This window comes from Ailuropoda melanoleuca, chromosome 10 (assembly GCF_002007445.2).
Source record: "Ailuropoda melanoleuca isolate Jingjing chromosome 10, ASM200744v2, whole genome shotgun sequence".
NCBI classification, from domain to species: Eukaryota; Metazoa; Chordata; class Mammalia; order Carnivora; family Ursidae; genus Ailuropoda; species Ailuropoda melanoleuca.
The window spans coordinates 78,494,078-78,513,102 of record NC_048227.1 but is presented as its reverse complement, the minus strand read 5'-3'; the positions used below and the strand labels follow the sequence as shown (position 1 = coordinate 78,513,102).

The following is a 19,025-nucleotide window of genomic DNA, read 5'->3' as shown; positions in this document are numbered from 1 at the left end:
GTTAATATATTTGATCCATAAAAATAAGGAATGTCTGTAATGCCAAAGAAAAAGAACATCAGCCATAAGAAAAATCGGGTGGGAGGGAAACTAGGATAAAACACTTTCAACAGGGGTGCCTGGGTGGCTCAGGCAGTTAAGTGTCTGACTCTTGGTTTCAGCTCAGGTCATGATCTCAGGGTTGTGGGATTGAGCCCGTGTCGGGCTCTATACTCAGCGCGGAGTCCACTGAAGATTCTCTCCCTCTCCCTCTGCCCCGCCCCTGCCGCCCTCAAATAAATAAATAAAATCATTTTAAAAAACCAAGTATTTTCAACATATGACAAGGTTAACATCCATGATAGATAATGAGACATAACCAAGTAGAGAAAGATAATCTGCAGTAAGATTTGTAGATATTTGGTATTAAAGTAAGATATTTGGTATAAAATACCAAAAGTAACAAACTAGTCTATGCAAAGTAAAATGGCTAATAAAAATATGGCATTCGCCTTCATTATAAACGAAAGAACTATAAATCAGAGTCCTTTTTTAGCCAATGAAATGAACAATTATTAAAAAGATTAATAATTACAAGTGCTGGCAAGGATGTAAGGAGACACATGCACTTTTACACTGTCTTCATAGAAATATATACTCCTAGGGCGCCTGGGTAGCGCAGTCATTAAGCGTCTGCCTTCGTCTCAGGGCATGATCCCGGTGTTAGGGGATCGAGCCCCACATCAGGCTCCTCCACTGGGAGCCTGCTTCTCCCTCTCCCACTCCCCCTGTCTGCCTTCGTCTCAGGGCATGATCCCGGTGTTAGGGGATCGAGCCCCACATCAGGCTCCTCCACTGGGAGCCTGCTTCTCCCTCTCCCACTCCCCCTGCTTGTGTTCCCTCTCTTGCTGGCTGTCTCTCTGTCAAATAAATAAATAAAATCTTAAAAAAAAAAAAAAATATATATATATATGCCTTTCTAAAAGGTCATTTAGATTAATCTACCTAAAATCAATATGTGCATAATCTCCACTCCTGCAATTCCAAATTTAATAATTTATCTGATAGAAAAAGTGCATAAGGCTATGCATAGAGATATTTATTTATTATAGCATTATTTCTAGTAGCAAAAATGTGCAAAGAACCTAAATTCCTGATAATAAACAACTGAATAAACATAATACATTATAGAAAACCCAAACAACATAAAATACCGATCAATTCTTTTGAAATTATGTAAACCTATCACTGAAATGCTTACTCTTAAAGCCTTCAGCCCCCATGTAAGCTGTCTACTCTGAGGCTATCATGCTGTAAGCCCAAATTATCCAATGCACAGATCTAGATCACATGGGAAGGTTCTGGAACTACATGAGGTGGGAGGGAGATGCAACTCCAGCTACTACCTGGCTACAATCACATGACAGACCCTGAGCCACGTCTGTCCTGCCAAGCTTTCCCCACATTCCTGCCCCATCAAATACCACAAGAGGGTTTTGAATCTATAAAACTGATGACCAAAATACTGAGCAGAGAGGAATTTATCAAGCTGGCAGGACCAACTGGTATGGCTTTCTGGGCACAGGAGAGAACATGTTTACTTTTCTTTCTCCCAAGATTTTGTGCCTACATCATTCCCATGATAAAATGATGAATGGAGAAATGTAAGAATTGATTCTGCTTAATTGATTCAGCTTCATTCAGAGGGAATGGTCTGGTTCTTCATCCCTTCACCAAAGGAAGGGAAATGCCTGGAAAATGCTCCACATAGCGACACGGGGATGTGAGTGATGTGTTGTGTACCTTGCTTCCTTTGGTATAGACAAAGAGAATTTAGACACAAACATTTCTGTAAGTCCACTCTTAATTTTCAAGTGGAAAGCTGACTTTTGGTTATGAGTATCAAGAAAATTAGTAAACACTTAGGGGGAAAAAATAGAAGAAGATGAGGCTGAAAGTCTGAAATATCTTGTAGTACCAGAAAGTAAACAAAGTGCTACACACACACACACACACACACACACAGACACACACACACACAATGATGGGGGGGATGTCAAAAGGTATAAACTTTCAGTTATAAAATAAATAAGTCCTGGGGATGTAATTAATATACAGCATGGTAACTATAATTAAAAATACTGTTACATATTTGAAAGTTGTTAAGAGTACATCTTAAAAGTTCTCATCACAAGACAAAAAAATTTTTAAGTATGTGTGATGATGGATGTTAACTAGACTTACTGTGGTAATCACTTTGCAATACACACATATATTCAATCAGTATGTTGTACAACCGAAACTAATATAAAGTTATATGCCAATTATACTTCAAATAAAAAAATTACAACCCAATTACCCAGTGTATGAACATCTCCATTTCACAACATTGTAACCTCAATATTTTGAAATTAAAGCAACTTTTGTTGTCAACTATACTTTAATTTTTAAAAAAGCCAACTATAATTTAATTTTAAAAACCCGTTAATCTATAAAGAAAGACAATATTAGTAAACTTTTAGGAGAAAAAAAATTGGACAAGATGAGCCTGAAAGTCTGAAATACTTTGTAGTACCAGAAAGAAAGTGTTAAGTGCACACACACACACACACACACACACACACACAGTGATGGGGTAGGTCAAAGGGACACAGGCGCCAACTCCCAATGGCCAAAGCCAGAACAATTTGAGCAAAAATACAAAAAAACCATATTTTTGGATTATAGTCCAAAGTATAAAAGAAGTATCCGTAAGTACAAACTGAAATAAATAAATGATTGAATAACTAATAAGTGGGGCAGAACAGACGAATCTCCCATACAGAAGAATTCCAAATAATTTACGCAGATACCCCACCCTCAAGGTAGTACATACTGTACTCTAATAAAAGTGTTGGCTGGGATTCCAGAGTACAGGATGGAAAAGTACAAAAAAGAGTATCTCTAGTGAAGAACACGGAAAACCACTACCTCAGTGGTCTGGCTCCAAAAGGGAACATTCCCACTCTAATCGTGAGAAAAACGTCAGACAAATCCCAATGGCAGGACATTCCACAAAATACATGACCAGTATTCCTCAAAATGGTCAAGGTCATCCAAAAGAAGAAAAGCCGGAGAAACACAGCCAAGAGGAACCCACAGAGATTGGACAGCTGAACCCAATGTGGGATTCCTGGGGGACATGGGAACAACAAACAAACAGAAAGGGCATCAGGGGAAAACTAAGGAAATAGGAGTTAATAGGAGGTATCAATATGGGTTCATTGGTTGTGACAAATGCACCACGGTCATGTAAAATGTTAGTCATCTCAGCTCTGTTTTCACCAACCTTTCCCTTGGCCCCTCCTGCCCCCCAAGGTGGTAGCAGGTTCTTTCTGCTACCCTTCACAGGGCTGCCTCATTGCCACACCAGCCCATTTGGCTTTCAGTCCTTCCAACAGCCGTGCAACTTGTTTCTTGTATTAAATGCTCTTGATGAAAATACCAAGTATAGCCTTTCTTTTTCTGATTGGACGCTGGCCCATACAGCAAGGGATCTCCCCCCCACACACACACACACCCCCAAGGCATAATCTAAAGCCGTAATCTAAACTAAACTGAATATAGGCAAAGAACTTTGCATTTTGAGGATTCATTTGTTTTTAGTTCTCTATCTCCTAGATACAAAAAAAAAAAAATACATATTTTAATTAAACCTTGCTTCAGCTGGATTTCAAAGGGAAAAAAAATCACTGCCAAAATAATCCTGAAAATGGCTTGTTTCTTTTGAAGCTACAATCAAGAAAGATGAGTCATTAAATTAAAAGTACTATTAAATGATTTTAGAAAAAAAATGTTTTAAGTGAAGCTCATGAGATAGAAAAGTAGTTCATTTATGGGACAGGACAGCCCTTTCTACCCTCAGGCTAAGGACAAAACAGATGAGCTAAAAGGTAAGGAACTATGCATTTTATCCAAAAGACAGTTTTTCTTGCCTAGAAAGGTATCTTGCCTTCGCAGATGGTAGGTCAGAGATAAAACACAAAAGGTAGAGAAAAGACATTGTGCTCAGTTAAGTTTATGTGATTTGGTTCTGTTTACCCTACCACCCCAAATGATTTTTGCACCATAATAACCAGAGCAACTTCCATTTATTCTTGAAAGATGGGTGGGGAGGGGGAGGGGTTAATAGATAACAAAAAAAGAAAACTATACAGAGGATTCCTGGCAATTCTTCCCAAGGACGGGAAATGGGAAAAACGAGATAACACCTTGGTTACTCAATCACAATTACAGTGAAAACTTAAAGACGCAACTTTAAAACTGGTAAGGGATACGCGGGTTTATAGCTTAGGAGGGAGCATAATTTTAGAAATGTGTCACCTTTTAATGTGTATATTTAGGCTTAAGTCAACTTAATTACACGCAATCATTTGGATAAAAAAATTACATTTGTAAGAACATTCACAAAGTAAACCGTTTGAGCAATTTCTTTTGTTCCAACAACATTTCTTGAACAAAGAACATCTGTTCTATGTACATGTTCATTAGTACTTGCTGGAAGAACTATAAAAGTAAAAAAAAAAAAACCCTATGATATCACAACCTTCTAGCAACAGAAGTCTGTAAGATGCTAATTTTCTATCTGCCTCCATTGCCCAGTCTGGTAGGGACTCGTCCTTCGCTGTGGAACACTTGAAAAGTGGCTGGTGTGACTGCGGAACTGAATTCTTTATTTAACCTTAATTAATGTAAATTTTAATTTAAATAGCTACTTGTGGAGCTTACAATCTTACAGAAAAGAGAAAGTAGTTATGAAACAGCCAAGTGAAAAAGTAAAAGCATATTCTTTCTTTAGCCGCCATGTTCTTTAATTTGTTCCTACTGATGTAGTTTTGGAATGGAGGTGAGTTGGTGTTAGGGGGCTGAGGTCTGGAGCCGATCACTGAATTCTTGAGACATCTTTGGTGGAACATGGTGGTTTAATTCAAGCACAGGGGGCAGGGCCCGTGGGAGAAAGAGCTGCCGCGCCGGGGTTGTGAGGGGTGACCTGTTATAAACTTGGGAGTTAGGAGAAGTTAAGGAAAAGGGAGGTTTTCAGAAGAACTTTTGTATGCTGAAGGGAACCTACAAGATATTGGAGGCCTTGCCATTGTCAAGTTAAGGTTGTTTTTCCCTCTAGTAAAGCACTGACATGAAGATAGTTGGGAGTTTCCTTCTGGAAGTCAGGTTATTGGTAAGAATGGATTTTTTCTTATAAATCACTGACATTTTTTAAACTGACAGAGGCTCTGTTCTTGCAGAACTGTGATCTCTATTAGTTAACCACTGTTTTGTTTTGGTTTTTTTTTTTTCCTTCCCCTTAGTCTTAGGGCAGCCAGGACTGTCTGAGGAATGTCACACAGATCCCACCTTGGGGTACAGGGGTTGTGGGGTGTCAGCTTGTGCGTTGCCCTCAGCGGGCCGTCTGCTCCCTCATCACTACCAATAAAGCTAAAATGATCTTTCCAAAATGCAAATCAGATTTTGTCACTAAGGATGAAAATAGAAATAAAAACAAACAGAAAATTACTTCACTGATTTCCAATTGCTCTTAAGACAAAAAGCAAAATGCGCCTGGCAGTCTGCAAGGCCCTGCATGGACCTGGCCCCAGACCCCCTTTCCAGCCTCGTCAGAGGCCCTGGTCTCCTCCCACTTCAGGGATGGACTGCGCCCCCTGCTATCCTAGGGCCTTCTACTTGGAGCCGCCCGCCTTCAGAAGCCTCTTCTGCTCACCAGTCATTCCCTCAGGACACCTTCAACCTCTATAACTGAGCCACCTCCCCCTCAGGGCTCTCCCTCCTGGCCCTGGGTAAGGCTTTGAGGCAGCTCTTACCACTGCTGCAACCTGAAACAATCTCACAGATTCCTTGATAACTTAACCCCAGCTTCCTGCAGGAGACTGCTCCCACAGTAACCCAAAATACTAGATTAAATAAACTACCCACCCTAACAATCACAATCAATCCTAATCTAACATCTATACTCTATAGGGCACTTTTCTGATTAGTTTATGTATATTAATTCATTTAATTCTTAAACCTATGAGGTAGATAGCTACTGTTTTTATCCCCATTTTACAGGTAAGGAGACTAAGGCACAGAGAAGCTAAGGGACTTGCCCAAGGGCACACAGCAGTTACTGACAAAGGTGAGTTCCAACTCCAGCAGCCTGGCCCTTAACCACTAAGTTCTATGGCCTCTTATATTATTAAGTAGCAACGGAGCACTTCAGGGACAGGTGAGACGGAGCCAAAGGGCAGCTAAGGAATGTTTCCCCGTGAAAGGAGAAACGGAGCTGGATCCCAAGGAGTGCCTGGAGTCAGGTAAGAAAAAGGGAGGTTTAAAAAAAAAAAAATCACTCTTGGGGTAGAAAACAGAAATAATCAATACAAAGTGCATCTGGAAAACAGTACAAGTCTCAGCTGACTAAAATGGAAGGTATGTTTCAGCAGAGCTGGGACCCTGTCGAACAGGCATCTTGAGATCTTGGCTGACTCTCCATTGGTACAGTCCCATAAGAGCCGAAGGTGAAAATTATGAACAGGCATCTTGAGATCTTGGCTGACTCTCCATTGGTACAGTCCCATAAGAGCCGAAGGTGAAAATTATGTAAGTCCTTCGAAGATCTAAGTTCAAGTTAGGCATACAACATACGCATGCCCCTTATACTACAGAAGGGACACAGAGTCCCAGTCCCCTGTGCCTTCCAGACTGGATTTACCAGCCAGCAGTGCACTCCCTCTTATATCACACAATTGTGCCAATCCAAGGAGGAAAGTGCTTCACATCAAGTCTGACAGTCAACTCCATAAAGGCACATATAAAATCACCAAATACTTCCATAGCTCTTACCATGCACAAGAGTCTAGTCTAAGTGCCTGACAAATTGCTCAGTGGCCACACATACGTGTCCAGACCTCCAGCACTGCTATGAATGGATGCAGCTGTTCACGCCCAGCCCCCACCTGGTAACACTGTTACTGAAGCAATGAGAAATGGGCATTAAGAAGACTGGGATTAGGGGTATGCATTTCCCCTGTGCGTTATGTTTAGGAAAACTAATTATTCCACCATAAGAAAGAGACCTGAGCCGGGGAGGTGGAGCTGAGGAGTGAATAAAACAAACAAAAACAAAAAAGTGTTCTAAACATTTTTTTTAATTCTTGGGGACTAAGTCTGAGGTATGAGCAGAGATACTTTCAAAGATTACCCCATGAGGGGCACCTGGGTGGCACAGCGGTTAAGCGTCTGCCTTCGGCTCAGGGCGTGATCCCAGCGTTCTGGGATCGCCCCACATCAGGCTCCTCTGCTATGAGCCTGCTTCTTCCTCTCCCACTCCTCCTGCTTGTGGTTCCCTCTCTCACTGGCTGTCTCTCTGTCAAATAAATAAATAAAATCTTTAAAAAAAAAAAAAAAGATTACCCCATGAACTAGTAAAATAAAAGTCTTGAAACCCTATTCCTGAAAGGTTCAAAGCTGTCTAGCAAGAACAAAACCTAATAATGGAATATGAATGAAACAAAAAGGAAATGGAGCAGTATCTGTGGTACGATCCCATTTTTGTTAAAGTGATACACGGAGAGGTCCTGAGGGAGAAAACAAAAACAAACAAACAAAAAACTCTTAATAGCAGATAAGAAGAATGCAACCTTTATTTTCTTCCTTATACTTTCCCACATTTTCTGAACTTTCTGTACTATGCAGTATTTTTATAACAAGGTGGAAATACTCTAAGCTCTCGCCACCTAATCCAAAACCCTTGTATTGTGGTTAAAGAAAGTGAAAGTCAGAGAAGGAAAGCAAATGTCCAAAGGTCACACAGCAACTAGTTCTTGTGACTCCAAGTTTCACTCTCTCTGTGCCCCCGTCTCTTAAGACTTGCTTGAATCATCCTGGAAAAATCAACATTCTCTTTTCCTTTAAAAGTTTCCAGGAGGTGACAAATGTATAAATGCTTTTATATATCAACATTCCTCATATTTACTTCTTTGGAGCTGATCGGTAAGGCATTTTAGTTTACCAGTAGAGTTGTTCTGTAGTTCTCTCGTTAATTAAAAGAGACAAGACCCACATAGTATTCATAATGCTAACCACACCCTTCCCACCTGAATATACTCCATTCACCTGTTTCCAGGTCTCCAGAAGATTCTAATCTCAGTAATGCTGGGTGGCACTCTGTAGGCGACCAGTGTGTTTGGATGATGAAGTATTATGGAAAAAACTCTGTGCCAAGGACACTGAAAGCGATTCAACGCCACCTGTCAAAGCCCTGGGCCAAGATTTCTTTGTTTTGGTTTTGTGTCAAGTGTACTGTTGATCGTTGAGAAGGTATGGGCCGCGGAAACTCTGACTTGAAGAGTTGTATTTGATGGTGCAATGTAAAAGTGAAATCTGCTTGATACTTTGATAGATGGATGCTTGAACTGGAAGGAACATCCGAGTGTTATCAGATCAGCAAAGGCAGAAGACTGGCACCGCTGACAGCAATCAAGGGCAATTAGAGGACAAGCCAGGGCAGAGTAAGGAAGAGGCAGTTAAAGTGCAAGGAGCAAATGAGAGCACAGGTCGGCTCCTGGGACATGGAAACTGTACACGTGAAGGGCGGGGTGAAAGACGGTGTGTGTTCTGTCCTCTATGCACAAGGAAGGCAATGGCTACCTTAATCAAGGCACCCTGAGGTCCTAGGAAAGAAGGGGCCAAAGGCAACCCAGCAGTTGTACCACTTCAACCCAAAGCCAACACAGCTGAGGTCATTAAAGAACATTTAGTAATGTTTTCTTCAGCACAGCATCATGTATGAAGTCTGTGCGGGCGCAGAGGTAAAAGAGCATCCCCGGCTAGAGAAACTCGGGTCGGTGTGCCTCCCATACCACGTCATCATCAAAAGCGCTGCTCCTCGAACTTTAACGTGTAGACAAACCCCGCGGGATCTGCGCAAATGCAGATTCTGGCTTGGTAGGTCTGGAGGGGGGCCCAAGATTCCACATTTTGTACAAGTGCCAAGGAGGTGACGCTGATATCCCAATGTGTGGACTATACTTTGGGTCGCAAGGATGTAAATGCCGTCTGAGTAAGGGAAAAGAAGAAATTCAGTCACACCGAAGCTTATCAGTAATCACAAGAAAAACGACCACTGAGGGCACATTTTGTGTCCCACTTTGTATATGCTGTCTAATTTAATTCCCCTTACAACATCCAGTATGATTTGATCGTCTCCATTTTATTGTTGTGGAAGCTGACAGTCAGGAAACTTAATTTATTTGCCTACATTCAAACAGCTAGTAATAGTTCCAGGATTTAAACCCAAGTCTGTCTGACTTCAAAACTATCTGTCAATAAGCTACAGGACTAAAATTAAGAGAATTATTAGAAATTCTTAGAAAGTCTCCCAAATTCCTCTGAGCCACGATTTTTCATCTCCAACACGGAGATAACGGCAGAGCTGTGGTTTAGACCAAAAGAGGTAAGTAGATGTAGGAGTGTTTGAAATCTAGAAAGGACCTTATATAAAGATACAGTAAGTCATAGCTAGCTGATTCTTTTTATATGTCTAAATCTCATTCCTTTTTTTTTTTTAAAGATTTTATTTATTTATTTGACAGAGAGAGCACAAGCAGGAGGAGCAACAGGCAAAGGGAGAGGGAGAAGCAAACTCCCCGCTGAGCAGGGAGCCTGATGCAGGGCTCTATCCCAGGACCCTGGAATCATGACCTGAGCCAAAGGCAGGGGCTTAACTTACTGAAACACCCCGGAGCCCCTCAATTCTTAAAACAGTATTGAATGTACACCTTTCCTTAAAGCCGATATTCTTAAAACTTTTGATATTCTTAAAACTTTCGGTCTCAGAATTCCTTTATAGTCTTACAGAGAACCCTAAGAAGCCTTGTCGGACAACTGTGGACATTCTTTAAAACCACATCAAAATTCTACAAGTGGTAATTTCTTTTTTTTTTTTTAAAGATTTTTATTTATTTATTTGACAGAGATAGAGACAGCCAGCGAGACAGGGAACACAAGCAGGGGGAGTGGGAGAGGAAGAAGCAGGCTCACAGCAGAGGAGCCCGACGTGGGGCTCGATCCCATAACGCCGGGATCACGCCCTGAGCCGAAGGCAGACGCCCAACCGCTGTGCCACTCAGGCGCCCCTACAAGTGGTAATTTCTTAAAGGCAAAATGCAACATGAACCTTGAGACAATTTTAATACATTTTTCATACTGTTACATTAAAATCCATTAGTCTTTGCACTTTGAATGAAACTTACACCCATTCATAGTTTTGTAAATCCTCCACTGGTCCCTTGGAAAATATTAGTTTACTGAGTTATGTAGTTCTTCCAAATGTTGACACAACGTCTTATACCTTACAGAAAAAAAACCACACTCTTACTATTTCCATCAATTTCTTCAGAAGTCTTTTTTTTTTTAAGGTTTTATTTATTCAAGGGAGAGAATGAGAGAGCACAAGCAGGGGGAGCAGGAGAGGGAGAGGGAGAGGAAGGCTCTCCACTGAACAGGGAACCTGATGCGGGACTGGACCCCAGGACCCCAGGATCATGACCTGAGCTGAAGGCAGATGCTAAACTGACCGAGCCACCCAGGTGTCCCTCTTCAGAAAGTCTTTAAAATTTGGGAAGCTATCAATCATACAGATACAAGGTTCTCCAAAATTCTGATTTTTGCTGTAAAGATTGGATTTTGTCATAGGCAACAGGTACCTTTATTGGTTTTCCGTGAAGTACAAGGTCACATTATGCATTTTGAGAAATGTGTGCCAAATATGAACATCTGAATAACAGTGTATCAGTTTTTCTTTCAAATAAAAATGGTGTTGGGGGGGGCNGAAAGATTGGATTTTATCATAGGCAACAGGTACCTTTATTGGTTTTCCGTGAAGTACAAGCTCACATTATGCATTTTGAGAAATGTGTGCCAAATATGAACATCTGAATAACAGTGTATCAGTCTTTCTTTCAAATAAAAATGGTGTTGGGGGGGGGCAGGGAGCAGCTAGCTCCGCTCACAACTCAATCTGCCTTCCCTCCAGAAAACCACAGCTCTTCATTATCCAGCAGATGCGTGGATGTGTCCTTTCCATTTCACACCTACTAAGGAGATAGGTCATTTAGGGTTGAGATTTAATAAAATCTGCCTCATCGAAGACATTTTTACTGCTTCATCTAGTACATTCTTTTAAGCGAAATGGACTTCTTTGTGGTGTAATCGCAAGAACATGACTACTCTTACAACTGGGGCCACCCACTGCCTGGATTCCTGCTAAGGCGACAGCAGCCTCACCTGCCACTGCTTTAACACCATCAGCGTAAATGTCAACACAGTGAAGAGGGCAAACGACATCATGCTATTGTTAAAATCGTTTGGAATCCATGGATCCTGGAAAGCCTTAACTTAGGGACACCCCAGGGACCCACACACCACACTTTGAAAGCTACTGCCTGAAACAGCTTGGCTTTTGAAACTTTGTTCTACCTGTGTTGTCTTTTGATTATAAATATATTTATTCAAAATAAAGGTAATCTGGAGCAACAGGAGACTCTATGTGGAAAAACGTCATAATGACAATTATATTTATATCGCTGCACAACAGCTCCGTAAAAACTACTTGAATTCCTTGCCACGTCTCTCTCTCCAAGACAGACCAAAGGTCCCAGATGCTTGCGAACGTCACAAAGCTTTTCAAGGGAGAGAAATCAGCTTTAGCAACAAGCTCCTTTCTCTGAAATAGTTCCTGAAAACCACGCTCTTGAAGGACCTCGAACCACACCTGTGGTAGAATGTTTGCCACCTAAATCTATGTAAAATCCTAAGATACGATGAGAAAAGGATCCATCCACAAATGGAAACCATTTCCCCCCAAATCCGTACACTGGAAGCTCAGAGGACACGTGATCACTGACACCACACTGATAAAAAGGCAAACGAATGGGATGCCAATCTGTAGTTAAAAGTCTTTTGGTTTCAAAGTTTTCTACTCCCAAATTTCACCTGTAAATTTAACCCACTGTTTCTAGAAGCAGACTAAATGAACCATCTACATCTGAATACCTTGAGCTACTTAACATATTATGCAGATTCTCTAGGTCCATTCCTACCTTAGCCTGCTCAAACGCTATGACAAAATGTCACAGACTTAGTGGCTTAAACCACAGAAATTCTCACAGTTCTAAAAGCTGGCAAGTCGAAGGTGAAGACTGGTCTTCCTGGCTTCTGTCTTTCATGATGCCCTCACAGGACCTTTTCTCAGGTGTGGTGGAGAGGGGCGGAGGGGAGGGAAAGAGACAGCTCCATCTCCTCTCCTTCCTTTTCCTGTAAGGCTACTAATCCCATCACAACAGTCCCACCCTCCTGACCTCATTGCAGTCTAATCACCTCCCATGGGTCCCGCGTCCCAAGTATCATCACATTGGAGAGTTACGACTTCACCATGTGAATTTGGGAAGGACACAAACATTTAGCAAATACCAATTTCAAGCCTTCTACACCACAGCCTCTGGGAAGGGAGCCCAGCAATCTGTTGTCCTTAACAGTTTCCGGCTGTTTTCCTAAGCACGCTGCAGTTTGAGAAACCTGATTGCATCCCTGTGAGCCTGCTTCATAATCTGTAAACTAGGACTGACTGTCACCATACTTTCCTGTTCCAGGGTTGCTGACATGTTGAGGACCGATCAAGAATATGTGGAAAAATGCTTTCTAAAACTGCAAAGTCCTTTGTGAATAATAATCATCATCTAAACTTTTATCACCTACATTTCTACCAAACCTTATTCTAAAAACTAAAAGTAGGGGCGTCTGGGTGGTTCAGTGAGTTAAGTGTCCCACCCTTGATTTCGGCTCAGGTCACGATCTCAGGGTTGTGAGAGCAGCCCCATGTTGGGCTCCACACTGAGTGTGGAGCCTGCTTAAGATTCTCTCCCTTCCTCTCCCTCTGCCCCTCCCTTTCTCTCTCTCTCTAAAAAAAGAAAATAAAATAATAAAAATAAAAATTTTTAAAAATAAAAACTAAAAGTGAGGGACACCTAGGTGGCTCTGTCAGTTAAGCATCCAACTCTTGGTTTCAGCTCCGGTCATGATCTCAGGGTCCAGAGATCAAGCCCTGTGTCAGGCTCCTCGCTCAGTGGGGAATCTGCTTGAGATTCTCCCCCCCCTAAAATAAATAATCTTAAGAAAAACTAAAAATGAAGGAGGATAAAATAAAGATTATTATAGGTGTTATCTTAATTTGCATAATCAACCTCGAATAACTAAAATACTCAGAAAATACAGTGTTCTAGTTAATATGTAGCTTAACATTCTGGTCACTCTTTTGAAAAGCCCTTTTAAATATATTATTATACTTTATTTCCGTGGTAAATACGTAACTTAGATTGTATTTGATGCCAAAGGGCTTTTATTTGAGTCAGCTTTCTGAATATCAATTTTTGCTACATAGGACTTAGGCTTAAAAGATCTATGTTCTGCCTTGAACTCATTTGCTAAAAGGTTTCTTGTTTGCCTTCTGTTATTTGGGGATATTTCATAGTTGATAAAGGCATGTTTATTTTTAACCAAAGGTAGATCTCTAACTACAGGTTGTATTCCAAAAGCTTTTATGTTCGTAAATCATTTGAGATATGAAATGCCTCTCCTTCTACCAAAAAAAAAAAATTATGAATCACAATTAAGTTCTTTAACTTGTCCAAAATGCCCATAATACAGATGGAACAAATTTGCTAGGAGTTAGAAGCCAGAGGGCTATTTTGCAATGAGATTTATCAAACTCATTCTGAATATAAAATTATTTTCGTTTACCTTTAATGTTGGTATCTGAAAAAAAGTAAGCTGGAGAAAGATGAGAATGCAATAGATAAAAATTTCTGCAACTATCCAAACGGATCAATGGTCCTCAGTGTTTTATTATACAGAATGCATAAGGCCTCTCAACAAGGCCATCAGGGATTCTCTTCACAGTGAGGAATAATGGAGGCAGGTTCAGAGTGAACTGAACAAGCGGAATGTGAGGGAATAAAGAAAATGCTGAAAGGATGGCTGTGTATCCAGGGAGCAGGAACTGCTGAGTTATCAATGGTGAGAGGGAGACCAGAATGGGACTCAAAGCAGAAAGGAAGTTAATTGGAAGCAATGCTGAAGAAAACAGGACCCTGCAAAAGCCACGAAGACTGAATATGGGGTATGGGAGCAAAGTCACCAACACGGAAGAGGCCTCGACACAAACTGAGGCAGACTCTCGCGGCACCTGCGGGACGACCTGACCTGTGCCCGCCCAACGGCCACACTTGGGTCATTGGCACCTGAGAGCATGGCGGGTGGTTAGATCCGGCATCCGAATCCAAGTGATCACAAAGGCCTTGTTTGGCCTGTCCTAAGGCACTTTGGCCTTGGCTGGAAACTTTTGTTTCCAGCTCCTTCACGGCCTCTTCCATCTCCCAAGGCCCTAATGAAATGATCTCCCAGTTTGGATCTTATACCTGAACTTCTACCCAAGCACTGTATCTATCAGCACATCTACATTTAGATTCCTGACTTTCAACTGGTCATATGGGTCTGTGGTGGTAGAGTCAGTCTTCCCAGCTTGCCCTTTTCCAAGGCAAGTGTCACTATGGTCTAAGTAAAAATACAGTGCATTCATTCATTCAACCAAAAGCCGACACACTGAGTGTCAGGTACCATCTGAGGCCCAGTGGTAAACACAACCATCTCGCTTGCCTCCTACAAATGTTTGATTCATGTTATCACAACACATGAAACAAATACCAAAAGGGGCTAACGGGAGACTTCTCTGGCCAGTAAGATGCTCTGGTCATTTTGAAATACGCTAAACTATGGCTAGAGGATATTAAATTTTACAAAGCAAAGAGAAATGTCGATTCCAAGTCTGATCACAGCGAGAATTAGGGGCACCTAATGGCTGTCACTTAAGCATCTGACTCTTGATTTCGGCTCAGGTCCTCATCTCAGAGTTGCTAGGTGGAGCCCCATATCGGACTCTGTGCTGGGTGTGGAGTCTGCTTGAGATTCTCTCGGTCCCTCTCCCTCTGCCCCTCCCACCACTCAGGCTCTCTAAATAGATAGATAGATAACATTCTTTAAAAAAAAAAAAAAAAGCAGAGAATTATCTTGAATGTTCTCCACACCGTATTTTGGATATAAGACAATGTGTCGTAAAAAGGGGAGAAAAACTAACCGAATTAGTTCATGCCCAAACTTCTGAGAGATAAAAGCAACCTTTGCCACTTACAAAGAATTCTTTCACCGCAGGTGAAAGTAGTCTTTAACCAGCACCACCCACATATAAAGCCCTTTAAACATACACAGGTGTATGTATTCATAAGAACCACAGCAGGTCACAAACACAAAATGACGCTGTAGAACTCACTGGTCAATGGAAAAATGTGCTGCACTGTGGCTGAAAATTCTCTGCCCTTTAAAATGATACCAGGGAATAAGAAAGATTATTTCAAATAAATCTTCAGTCTAACCTCAGTGGAAGTCAAAATTTCAGTTCAAAATTTAATTCAAAACTAAGGCAAGGCGGGGCGCCTGGGTGGCACAGCGGTTAAGCGTCTGCCTTCACGCTCAGGGCGTGATCCCGGCGTTGTGGGATCGAGCCCCACATCAGGCTCTTCTGCTATGAGCCTGCTTCTTCCTCTCCCACTTGTGTTCCCTCTCTCGCTGGCTGTCTCTATCTCTGTCAAATAAATAAATAAATAAATAATCTTTAAAAAAAAAAAAAAAAACTAAGGCAAGGCATCCAGTATTTAACACATCTATGGAGTACATACACAGTAATACTTCTGCTTGCCCTCTGCATTTTCTGCAGTCTGGCTCAGTGCCTGGGCATGAGCATTTCCAGGGCCCAGGGCCAAAAACCACCAGAGACTGCAATTCTTTCCTTGGACTCAACCACCACACTGAAGAGAAGCAAGGGTAGAACAGGATCTTCCCTTCTTCGTCCACTCTCACATTACTACATCATTTAAACTCATCTGAAATATCTCCAGAAAAATGTAAGACTTGCCACGGATTATCTCTCTGGAAGGCAACTCTTGTAATTATCCTGCTAGATAAAACCTGTGTGGCTGAGGACCAGATCAGTGGTCGGCCTCTAGTAATCCCAACCCCGGATGCAATCAGTCAATTCATTTCTTCAGCTTTATGAAAAGTGTGTTGATGTTTAACTTGAAAAAAAGAATCCCATAATTGCAGCTCCTTTCTAGAAGACCTGTCCCAGAACTCTTTGATGTCAATTGTCAAATTCCTTCTGGAGACCTTTCCCTTTAGAAGTGCATCATTTGGGGGGCGGGGGAGGAAGCAGGGTACTGAAGTAGGGAAGAAAAAGAAGAATGGGTAAAAGGTTTCACATTCTCTTAAGTTACTAATTAAGATTTCAAAAATATAGCAATGAGTTTAGGTGTATAATGTCCCACAGTATTTCATCAAAGACATGAGATAAGAATTCTTTGCCAATTCGTGTTATAGCAAAAGACCCCACCTAATGGAATAAGAAATATTCAAGACTGTACTACTTGTGAAAGGAAGACCTAAGACACTTTCATGTCCAGTACCCAGAGTTACATCATCAGAGCACAGTGGAATGCTGTTTGACCAGCTGATTGCAGGTGTCAAAAACTGAAATGCATGTTTCAAAGGTAGACCCTTGCTGTTACCTACTGTGGATCTCTAAGTAAATGAGGAGGAAATATTTAAAAACTGAATATAGCAATGGGCAATTTGGCGACCTTCCAAGGCTATAGGCATTTAGAAATTATTTCACATTAGAGTTACACACGGATTCATGTACAATTATTCAATACCTAGCAGAGTATTGAACACCTGAAAATACGGATACTAAATAGTTTAAGTGATCATGTTATAAAAGCAAAGGTCTCCCATTAACAAAAACAAAAAAGGTTACTCAAAAGACCAAAAGTAAGTTCTCATCATGATGCAAAAATATATGTTGAGATACAAACATTATGTGGTTTGTGATTCTTTGAACCTTAGGCTTAAGCTTTAATTACTAAGCACATGACGCCATCTCTTTAGTCTAGGAATGTTGGCTCCTCGAAGTATTGTCACATCTCCAAGATACCTAATAGTGAAAATGCAAATGCTTATGAAAGCAGGTTTCAAATATCAGAAAAGATATTCTCCACACAGCATTGTTCGACCATAATGTAAATGATGTTACTTCCATAAATGCAACAAAAGTTATTATGTCTCCTTATAATTTTCAATTTACTTCCTCACACACATTGTTCCCATTGGATCCTCATAATAACCCTATGCAATGGGCAATGGAGGTGACGTCCTCAGTTTAACAAATAAGAAATTGAGGTCTGGGAGAGTTATACAAGGCCTCAGCAATTACTAACTAAACCAAGCACCCAGGCTCTGACTCTGAGCCCAGCACTTTCTATCATAGGAATGAACCCCCCCCCCATATTTCATCAAATCAACTGTGGATCTTGCAACTGTCATAACAAAATAGCAGAGGAATAATGGTTACTTTTGTTAGCAACAAAAATCTTGTAACCTACGGTTAAAAAAGTGGACAAAGAATCGTCATAACATGAATATTGATGTAATTTCTGAACAGCTGCAAGGAAATTCCTAAGCAGAGCCAAAAGAAAAGGCATTTCCCAAAGTTTCTGATCAAACTTAAAGAACTCTGTTAAATCTTTTCGACTGAAATCAGTTAATGCAAAGAAAGTCATCAATATTACCCCCAGAGTAGCCCTCCCCCCCCCAAAAAAAAAGGTTTAAAAGGGGGAAAAAATGTTGGTCTTTCCTAAGACCAACTTTCGGGCTGGTCATCTTTCCCTTCTAAAAACTTCGTACTCTGCTGGGGGACGAGCGATATTTCTAAAGATCGCAATTTTAACAGCTTGATTTCCTTAACGGGGCCTTAGAAGCATCCGTGGCGCACGTGAGCGTGAACTACTCCCCCGCGGTAACTAGCAGGAACAGAGCGGGGAGCACGTCTGAGAGCCCGGAGGCGAGCGCGTGCAGGCGAAGGGGAGCCGCAACAACGCTGCCTCTCTCCGGGCCCCCGGTGCTGACCGCGCGCGGAGCGCAGGAGCCGGGAGCCGCCCTCTCCGCCCTCCCCGCCCTCCCGCGCGGGGCCTGGCTGCGGACCTACCAGCGAGAGCACCTTGTAGGTGTTGGGGTCTTTGGCCGTGCGGGCGCGCGCCGCCTTCTCCAGCGGCTCCTCCCCCAGGTCCATGGGGGCCAGCAAGGACTCAGCGGCCGGCCGGTCCCCGGGCCCCGCGGCGGCGCGACCGCGGCTCGGGTCGCGGCCGTTCCCCGCCAGGTNGCCGTCGCCCTCCCATCGTGGCCCCCGGCGCTCCAGCCCCGCCGCCCCGCCGCGCCTTTAATAGGCTCCTCGCCGGCCCCGCCCCGCCCGCCGCCGTGCCCGCCCCTCGCCGCCAGACCCTTGGCTCCGCGCCCGCCGCCCAGCGCTCGAAGTGAGGGGAAAGCAGCTCAACGCCCCGGGTTATTTGGCTTCCTGTCTGATTTCGGGCACTCTGCGTGTCGGTTATTTTGGGTCCTTTACGTGGGCGCGTCTTTAACTTCCCCAAAGCCTTCCCCTCCCCGCGCCCCGGGCACCTTCGGAACACTTGCAGGAATCGCCCTGCGTGGCCTCGCGGCGCGGGCTGGACTGGAATTGCAGAGTGTGGTCTGCAGAGGGCATGAGATCATGGGGCCCCAAAATAGAGCGGGAGGAGGAGGAGAAGGATGCAGCCGAGGCCCGGGAAGCTTTTCTACAGCGGGAGAGTGGAGGCCAGACCGACCTGTGTTTCCAGTGGGTCGGGTGAATAGGCTGCAGGGGTCGAGGGTGGGACAAAGTGACCTTCTTTTTCTCCTGCGTAGGAGCAAGCGAGAGTTCCCTCAGGGCCCTGCTACCCACTACTGCTCTACCTTGAGAAAGGAATAAGCACCCTTCAGAATACCTGATGTAACCAAAGCACTCATCTATGAGGGATACATCGTTTTTCCCGGTTTTATGT

General features: G+C 42.6%; 1 protein-coding gene across 1 annotated transcript in view; it reads right to left on the bottom strand.

The window, feature by feature from the left end:
• The window catches only part of ENPP1 (ectonucleotide pyrophosphatase/phosphodiesterase 1), a 71,385-nt gene extending 53,041 nt beyond the window's left edge, over nt 1-18,344 (bottom strand). Inside the window, exon 1 of the mRNA XM_034669156.1 lies at nt 18,158-18,344. Within this exon, the coding sequence (XP_034525047.1) occupies nt 18,158-18,241 (84 nt within the window). The 5' untranslated portion in view covers nt 18,242-18,344. The remainder of the gene's footprint in view (nt 1-18,157) is intronic.
• Nucleotides 18,345-19,025: the final 681 nt, after the last annotated feature.